This window comes from Cebus imitator, unplaced genomic scaffold (genome assembly GCF_001604975.1).
Source record: "Cebus imitator isolate Cc_AM_T3 unplaced genomic scaffold, Cebus_imitator-1.0 Scaffold234, whole genome shotgun sequence".
Taxonomy (NCBI): domain Eukaryota; kingdom Metazoa; phylum Chordata; class Mammalia; order Primates; family Cebidae; genus Cebus; species Cebus imitator.
Window position 1 is genome coordinate 2530452 of NW_016107549.1, and position 9736 is coordinate 2540187.

At 45.1% G+C, this 9736-nt stretch overlaps 1 protein-coding gene across 4 annotated transcripts in view; it reads right to left on the minus strand.

The window, feature by feature from the left end:
- LOC108282060 (zinc finger protein 69-like) overlaps positions 1 to 9736 on the minus strand; it is a 35412-nt gene that overhangs the window by 23125 nt on the left and 2551 nt on the right. The window contains exon 1 of one of the 4 annotated variants that reach the window (XM_017497828.2): positions 6133 to 8086. The exons of the other annotated variants lie outside the window; for them this stretch is intronic. Within the exon in view, the coding sequence (XP_017353317.1) occupies positions 6133 to 6135 (3 nt within the window). The 5' untranslated portion in view covers positions 6136 to 8086. Of the gene's footprint in view, positions 1 to 6132; positions 8087 to 9736 lie in introns of those variants that run through there. 4 annotated transcript variants of the gene reach the window in all.

Here is a 9736-nt window from a genome sequence, read left to right on the forward strand (position 1 = left end):
GAAGCGACAGTGGAAGGGACCCCAGACCCTGATCCTGACCACTCCCACAGTTGTAAAAGGAGTCCCAGCCTGGATCCACCACAGCCGCGACAAACCAGCAGCAGCTGAAACTTGGGAAGCTAGACCAGACCCAGACAACAACTGCAGAATCACCTTAAGAAGGAGAACAAGCCGTGCTCCAGCCACATCCTGGAAGCTGGCTGGTCCACGCACGGCCAAAGCATGAGGAAGTTCATCGTGGGACTTATTCTAATTAATATTTGGACTTGTACCGTAGGGACATTAACTGATTTTGGAGGATGCTCTCCGTTTGCACCAGGTTACTGAGGTAGGACATAAAGTTACTGCCATTCTTTTGTTCTACAGTTATTATGAATGTACAGGGACACAAAAGGGAACCTGTTTATATAATGGTACTCAGTATAAGGTCTGTAAATCCAGGGCGATGGAACAGCACTACTAAGTTAATAGCTAAAACAGAGGAGAAGGGAAGCCCAACACAGGTCACCCTAAGGTTTAATGCCTTAAATGCCTATCATTCCAGTGGGGACCCTGTGGTTCCCTCGGATGGGAACAAAGTTATGCAAAAGAGCACATACACAACTGCCTAAAAGATGGAGAGGTGGCTGTGTCATAGGCATCATTAAGCCTGCCTTTTTCCTATTGTCTGCCAAGACAGGTGAGTTGTTAAAACAACCAGTCCCCTCCACCTGGAGAGGAGGTGAATGGGAAGATAATCCAGAAAGAATTATTAAGTGTTATGGGCCGGCCACATGGGTGGAGGATGGCTCATGGGGACACTGGACTCCTATCTATATGCTCAATCGGATTATCCAGTTGCAGGCTGCTGTGGAAATACTTGTTAATGAAACGGGCAAAGCTCTGCCCATTTTGGCCCGACAAGAAACTCAAATGTGAAATGCGATTTATCAGAACCGGGTGGCCTTAGATTATTTGCTAGCAGCTGAAGGAGGAGTCTGTGGAAGATTCAATCTAACCAACTGCTGCCTACAAGCAGTGGAGGATATTGTAAGAGACACGACCAAACTGGCACACGTGCCTCTGCAGGTATGGCACAGATTTAACCCTGAATCCTTGTGTTGTAATAGTTAATAGGGGTTTGCTTGCTACTCCTTTGTTTGCTTCCCCTGTTCCTTCAGATGATTAGAGAAATTCTTCACTGCTGTAATAGACCAGAGAACCACATCACAAACATATTATATGCATCATTATCAATCAATTTTTTCAGAGGATCATGAAAATGAGAATGAGAATTCTAGATAAGATTCTCAAAGTACAGAGTGAGGGAAGAGACCCTTAATCACCCTTAAGCATCTAAGACCATTCCCCTCACTTAACTTCCACACTGAATCTCAACAGGAGAAGTGAAGGCTGGCAGACCGGGTGCCACCTTAATCGCCCTCCTATAGATCACAGGCATGGTGTGGAGCAATCTTTCCAGAAGGCATCGTTTCTACTTAAACAAGATCAAATCCGCACCTAAGCCACTATACCCCTCGCCTGCTCCATGGCCCAAGACCCTTTCACTAGCGTTGTAAGCCCAAGACCCTTTCACATGTAATATCTAGAGTTGTAAGCCTATAAAGCAGAGGTTTCCTTTGTTAGAGAAGCTTGGCTGTTAGGCAACTACGCCACTTTGCTCCTAGTGGTAAATCACCCCTTCCTTCCTAGTTTGGTGTTCAAGAGGTCTGTTTCTCATAGCTGCTCCTGCTACAAAAGCATTAATTACAAACATACCTCGGTTTGGACTAGTGAAAAACATTAATTCAAACAACAGAACCCATTTCATGGCAAATGTTATTTTAAAATTGTAACCAGGTGCTAAACATAAAATAAGAATACCATATTCCTTAACATCCATCCTCTTCAAGAAGGGTAAAAAGAATAAATCAAACTGAAAAGTCACCAACCAAATTAATCCTAAAAACCCAGTTACCCTAGACTAAATGTCTCCCCATTGCCTTATTAAAAATTCAAACTGCCCCTCAAAAGATATTAGTTTATCGCCTTATCAAATTCTATATAGGCTACCTTATTTACATTCTACTACTAACATTCCTACATTTAAAACCAAAAATCAGTTCCTCAAAAACTATACACTTAGTCTATATTCTACTTAAAACCAAAAGTCTCCTAGCATAGGCACTGACCCTAAAGTTCCCGACACATCAACACCAACCTAGAGATAAAGCCCTCATCAAAAGACAGAAAGAGGCTGGTCCGAGTGCAGTGGTGTTTACAACTAATTGATTCCAACCAGTTACAGATTTCTTTGTTCCTTCTCTACTCCCACTGCTTCACTTGACTAGCCTTGAAAAGAAAGAAAGAAAGAAAGAAAGAGAAAAAGAAAGAAAGAAAGAGAGAGAAAGAAAGAAAGAAAGAAAGAAGGAAGGAAGGAAGGAAGGAAGGAAGGAAGGAAGGAAGGAAGGAAGGAAAGAAAGAAAAAATCTCAAACCAGCTTGGGAAGGACTTTAGTGCTCCTAACTACTAGCTACTGAAACTGCAGTCCAAACAGCAGAAAGAAAGTAAGTCCATACCCAAGTCCAAAGAGCACTACCACCTTCAAAATCATGGGCCATTATTTCAGGATAAAGCCCTACAAAATTAAAGTTAAAAAAAGCTTAACTCTTCTATAACTTTTATATTGTTTCTCCCTCTTTCCTCACTCTGTTGCTAGCTACTTCATTATTATATAACTAGGTCTGACTCGCCCAAACCATTGTTTTTAATGTTTGTCTTCTTATACCTTGGGGAAATTTGAAGGACCAAAAACAACCAGTGTCTCTGTCCTGTATCTCTGTCCCGGCCCCCTAATCTCCACAGTTACCCCTAGTTCTCACCATTATAATTACCTACAGTCAAAACACATTCCTTTACTCCCACAGGCTAACAACCTTGTAGTAATTGGGGCTATGTCCTTTAAACCACCCAATACCAAAATTAAACCTCTACAAATAGAGTTTATGTCAATTTAAAACCCCTCCTCCATTAAAAAAAAAAATACTCCCCCTAATTACCAATCTCACCAATACAACCCTATCCTTATTTCTATGACCACCTCTACCTCCACTGACCCTAAGCCTGGGCCAATGTCAATGTGAAAAATCCTGTAAGTATTTTTAAAATACACATTATTCCTCCTCCTCCTCCTCCTCCAAGTTTCAGCTTTAAACCAAACACCTGCTATTCCTGAACCTAAAAAAGTGTTCGTTATCAAAGTAAATAACCTAAAACGAACCTTAACAATTAAAACAAAATACCAAAATACAAAGACCTGGCTAAAATAAATTAAATATTCCATCCACACATTAAACAAAAGCAACTGTTACACTTATGTGCACAGTAGGCCAGAGGCCCAGACTGTCTCCTTTCCACTTAAATGGTCTCTCTGGCGACAGGGCATAAACTATCCAATTATATAGCTTATATAATTATATAAGCAATATAATCTATATAATGACTTTTCCAAAATCCCACAGCCTAGAATAATAAATCATGCCAAGTGCACTCACAAGCACTTGAGCTGTCTCTCTCTCCCCCCACCAAAAGCTTACCCTTTCCAAAAGCTTACCCAGCAATCTGCCCTTAGTCATCCCGGAACAAATATGTAATAGTATTGTGGCAGACTTTTACTAAACGCTACAAAGTAACTAGAGCAAAACTTGTATTCTAGTCCAATTAGCCATCCCTTTAAGTCCTCTAATCCTGAAGTTTATATAAATACCATCAAAGTTCCACAAGGAGTGACAAATTCAAAGCCCAAAATCAAATAGCTACAAGGTTTCAATCCACATTGTTCCAGTAGATAACTATAAAATAATAAATAAATAAATAATAAAAAACTGCACTCTAGCCTGGGCGACAAGAGTGAAACTCTGTCTCAAAAAAAAAAAAAAAAGGAATAATAGAAAAACTTATTAAAACAATTCTCATCAAAACTTTCCTCAACTCTCCCCCACCTGATTCAAATAAACTTTCTTCTAAAAAATCAAGCCAAACACCACAGTCAAAATATACTTAAAAAGTTTAAAAAAAGAATTATAAAAAATAAAACAAGTTAAAAGTATAACAAAGTTTCTTTTCAAACAGCCTGCTCAACCTTTTATCCCTTAATTCCAAGTACCCCCCCCCCCACTTTCTTTCATCTCTTTTTCTTTCTTATTTTGCTACATGCCCAGGCATGCCACAGCACCAGCTCACATTCCTTTACTTATTTAGGAAAGGACTAGCTCTCTAATGTGACACAAACAACCCCTTCCTCCTCTCCTGTCTCTCCCATCATGCATCCACCTTATCTTAAAAAGTTTAAATATTTAGCCAACCAGGCCTAGTTTAAATTATACAATCCAACCCTAACCAATTTAAAAAAAACAGATACACACACACACACACACACACACACACATACACACACACACACAAGCTACATTAAAAATAATAAAAACTGAGTAGGGTACAGTGGCTCATGCCTGTAATCTCAGCACTTTGGAAAGCCGAGGTGAGATCATGAGGTCAGGAGTTTGAAACCAGCCTGACTAACAGGTAAAACCCCATCTCTACCAAAGATACAAAAATTAGCCCGGCGTGGTCGCACCTGCCTGTAATCCCAGCTACTCAGGAGGCTGAGGCAGGAGAATCGCTTGAATCCGAGGTGGGGGGCAGCGGGGGGTTGCAGTGAGCTGGGATCGCAACCCTGCACTCCAGTCTGGGCTACAGAGTGAGACTCTATCTCAAAAAATAAAAAATAAAATAAAACATCCTATTTTCCTTTATTCTATATGCTCTCACCATTACTCCATACACGAAACACACCCTTCTAACAGAAGTAAATTTACTTTGCTAAAGAATCCTTTATCTAAGCACTCGTTTTTCCATACATCTCCAAGCTTTATTTCTAACACTGAGTCCTTGCACTCCAGCCTGGGCGACAGAAGGAGACTCTGTCTCAAACAAAAACAACAAAAAAAAAAACAAGCAGAAGTACCGTCCCAGCTAAGTGATGTAACCGGCTTTTGGGAAAGACGACCCCCAAAACACCCTGAAAATTGAGTTCCTCTGTATGACAGGCTGGGCGGTGAGACAGGCCTCCTTTTGCCCTTTCCCTTTAGGAGTTTAGATGCAGCAACTGACACATTCATGCAGACAGACACCAGACTGGAAAAAAACAGAGCAATAAGATACCAAATTACAAACAAGACCTAAGGCCATACAAGGCAACGGTTAAGTCAAGCCTTAGAATTCATAAAATCCAGAGAAACAGGTCTGTTTTTTGGCTGGAATGGAATCGCGTGGCAGATAACACACTCCCTTCCCTCACCGTTCATTCCTATCTCCTCCAAACTTTTGACAAAGCTTCACACTCTCAACCAACTGCCACCTACAGAATCCCTAAACCTCCGGTGCCTTCTAACCCCGCTTCCACAGCTCCCGCCTTTTGACCAAAGGAACTTATACACCTTCCAGGCACGGATTCATGATCTTCCTACAATTCTTGTCTCCTTGAAATGAATAAAACCAAAATGTCATTAGCCACCTCGGGACCCCTTACTCCAGGCCTCGTGGGATTGTGTTTTCCTTGGCTTCGGTCTCTTCGCATTCGTCTCTGAATAAACTTTATTTTACAGACTGGCTTTTTCCATTGACAAACCACAAACTAGGACTGGGTATTCTCATTTATGAATCACTGTTTCCTCAAATGAACTCTTGGCTAATGTGACTCAGGTTAATTTTTAATAGGAGAAAGGCGGAAGTGGGGACCCCACAGACCGCTTCTCCTCCCACACGAACCCCACGCCGGAGTCGTGATTCCCCCATGACCCTACCGTGGCCCCCGCCTAATCTGGGGAGACGCGGGGCACGGAACTGCCCAGAGAGGGCTCCCGGGCCGAGGCTGCAGGCGCCGCCCATGGACGGGACAGGACGCCGGGGATCTTGGCTGCCGGCCCAGCCCCGCTCAGTGGCCACGGGGACAGAGGGCCGAGCTGCTCCAGGAGGACTCGGTCCTAGACCCCAAAGTCGCCCGCAGGGAAGCCCGGGTCCCGCCACAGTCGGTTCCGGACGGTTTCAGGCAGCCCCTCCCCCGTCTCGGGACCCCCTGTCCCACACACGCACCATTTCCCAGTTTTCTGATGTCCCAGAGTCCTCTCTACAGCTTCTGTGACTACAGCAGGGCACAGCGCAGGTGACAGAGCGACAGAAGCGTGGGTAGAGGCACCAGGTCTCTCTCGGGGTTGGAAAGACTGGATCCCAACGGCCGCCCGCACAACGACAAGGTGACGGAAGGAATGCGATCCTTTCCGTACCCGGATGAACAATGGGCGGACCCCGCCCTGGCTCCTCTGATTGGATGGAATGCTAGCCTCCGCCCCCCACGTCTGAGTCACCGCTGAAGCCTTGGGTATCAGGCCCTGCAGAGCCAGACAGATTCTAGCCACAGCTTTTCTAAGGGAGAGCTAATTCCTGCACCCTTGTTATTGGATATTTGCATTTCAGCCCAACTTGCTATTGATAGAAGAGAACACTAGCGTCTTCGTCACTCAAGGGATTATCCCTGCTCCTTCCATTCTGCACGGGGGCGGGGGGGGGGTGTCACAGGAGTGTGCAGGGAATTTCACTCAGTGTCCATAGGAGCCATCTGCTGGCCTCCGAGCAGCAGGGGAACCGAGACTAGGCCAGGCATGACCGTACCAGGAGGAGAGGCATATGTCCTGGAGGGGGCCCGAATTGGGGATGAGGCATGGCCAAGCCTTGCTCACACACCCCCATCCCCGCCTCACAGTGTAAAAATGCTCCCTCCTTCTATATCTTTATTTTCACCAGCAGGAAACTCTCACCTAGGATTATTTAAGCTTCTGACCTAAATAGTCAACTTCATGAACCCTTTGTCCAGGTGACGCCCCCACACAATTCTGTCTCTAGCCTGATCTTCACGTATTTTCTTTATATATACAATGAACTCTGATCCCAGCGGCCCCATGGATGTCAAATCCCAAATCCTGCCCAAAACACAGCTCCAGGCTCCAGAGGTACAGCACTCGAAAGGACAGAACCCCACAAATGCATCTGCACGTGGTCTTCTGCTTTCCAGGGCTCTGCAGCTTCTCGGAATCCACACTCCTGGAGCTGCTCTGAGCATCTGGAGGTCACCTGTAGGGGAGGGCGGGCTATCCGCGAAGCCCCCAGAGGAGCTCCTTTTCACTCCCTTTGCAGGCTCCACCTGCCTTAGCGTGGAGTCACTAGCCTCGGGCTCTGCTGCCCCCTGCAGGTTATTCAGCTACTTCTCGCCCCTTCAATCAGTTCCACGAAACAAACACCCTCAAACCCATTGTGTGAATAAGACACCAGCAGAGTCCCTGCTCTCCTCCTATGTTTATGTATAAAGTGGAGGAGGGAAATTCTAAGATAAGTGTTAAGTGCATTTAAAAGAATTCTAGATCGTGGTGGAGGTGGCAGTTCAGGGACCTGCGTTCAGAGACGCTGCAGCACCTCCAGGCCTGGCTGGTCCGAGAGAGGGTGGAGAGCTGGAGCTGGATGTGGATAGGTGGAGGGAGCAGCCCTGGGAACTGGGCTCTACAGCAGCGCGGCTCTAAAGCCCGGAGCCCTGGAGAGCAGAGATGGGGGCTCCCGGGACAGGACACTTGGGGAGGAGAGAGTAGAGTCCGGTAGCTTCCATGGGGAGGCGGTGCTGTGGCAGCTGGTGTGGGCCAGTGGCTATCATAGGTATCATAACTAAGCCCAATTGGGAGGTGAAAACTTGGATTCCATGGGAATTTATAAAGAGAAAGACTTTGATGACAAAGAAGTCATCGATGAGGAGGGGGATGAGGATCACTGGTAAGCTCGCCCCCTTATGGAAAGAAAAGTGAATGCTTAACTACTGCTGCAAAATGGGTTCAAAGGATGAGACTCGCTGTCAGGGAACAGACTGCTGCAGAACTCTTAGAGATTGCAAAGACCTTTCAACAACAGCCTGGGAGGTCGGGTGCCATGGCTCATGCCTGTAATTCCAACATTTTGGGAGGCCAAAGTTGGAGGATCACTTGAAGCCAGAAGTTGGAGACCACCCTGAGCAGTGAAGTGAGACCCTCCCATCTCTATAAATTTTTTTTTTTAATTAGCCAGGAGAGGTGGTGTGTACCTATAGTCTCAGCTTGAGGTTGCTGTGAGCTATGATCAGGCTACAGTACTTCAGCAATACACTGTCTCAAAAAAACATAAAAATCCCACCAAAGTACCTGGGGAAACCCTGACCCCCTTGGATGGTCTAATTGTGAAACACAGAGGGTGGTGATATTTATTTATGGACTGGATCATTCTAACCATGTAAGAGGCTTGGCCTACTGAGGATTTACCAAGAGGGATGACCTCCTTGCAGTCAATGGAAAAGGCCCCTGGTGAAACCATCCCTTTAAACTTTATCAAATTCATCAGGGAGGAATGGAGGAGCAAAACTTCAATCAAGCTTGCAGCGCCTTCAGCATTAATCATTATGTCAGCTTGTTCTCTGACCTTCCTCATATTTATTTTACACCTAGTGTCCTAGAATCCCATAGACCCTAAATGATAGCTCCCATCCTTTTCAGGGCTGGGTGTATTAGTTCATGACTGTAATCTCCGCACTTTGGGAGGCTCAGGTGGGGGGATCACTTGAGCCTGGGAGTTCAAAAACAGCCTGGGCAATACAGTGAGACTCCATCTGTACAAAAAATTTAAAAACAGTCAGGCATGGTGGCATGTACCTTTATTCCCAGCTACTTGGGAGGCTGAGGCAGGAGGATCTCTTGAGCCCAGGAGTTTCTGCAGTGAGCTGTGATCCCACCACTGCACTCCAGCCCGGGACAGAGCCATACTATGTGTCTTTAAAAAAAGAAAGAAAGAAAGAAAAAGAAATCCAGACATTTGTTGGTCTTTGGATTATTGGAAAGCATTTACCTGACACTCGGCCCAACGTCTGAGCCCAATATATAGACTTAATAGAAAGGAGCACTTTGGGACTGAAACACAGCTCTGCAGGAAGCTTTGGGCAGGTTAATGTGTTAGTATGGCAGGCACAAGCCTCAGGCACACCTTTAGAGGGTAGATCTGTGACTTGGGATGTTACAGCTGCTGCTGAAGGTACAAATTGGGCCTTATGGCAACCACAGTGTGCTAAATTAGTCCCTTTAGGATTTTAGTTTTAGTTGTAATGATGACATGGAGATGAAACCAGACACTCTTGAAATTGAACAAATGCTGGCAGTGTATTATCCTTTCCAGCAGGTAGAACCCTTAAGAAAGAACCTTCCTGTGACTCTGGGAACGGGACTACCATGCCTGGCTAATTTTTTGTATTTTTAGTAGAGACAGGGTTTCACCATGTTGTCCAGGCTGGTCTTGAACTCCTGAGCTCAGGTGATCTGACTGCCTCAGCCTCCCAAAGTGCTGGGATTACAGGTGTGAGCAACTGCGCGTGAACTCCAACTAAATTTCTTTCATTTGGATGGCACAGTTTCTCACACCTTAATCCCAGCACTTTGAATGGCCGAAGTGGGTAGATCACTTGAGCCCAAAAGTTTGGGCTATGTCCACCCCGGGCAACATGGTGAGACCTAGTCACTATTTTTATTTTTTAAAAAGTAAATATATATATATACACACACACACACACACACACACACACACATATATATATTTTTGTTGTTGTTGTTGTTTTTGTTTTTTTGTCTTTTTTTTTTTT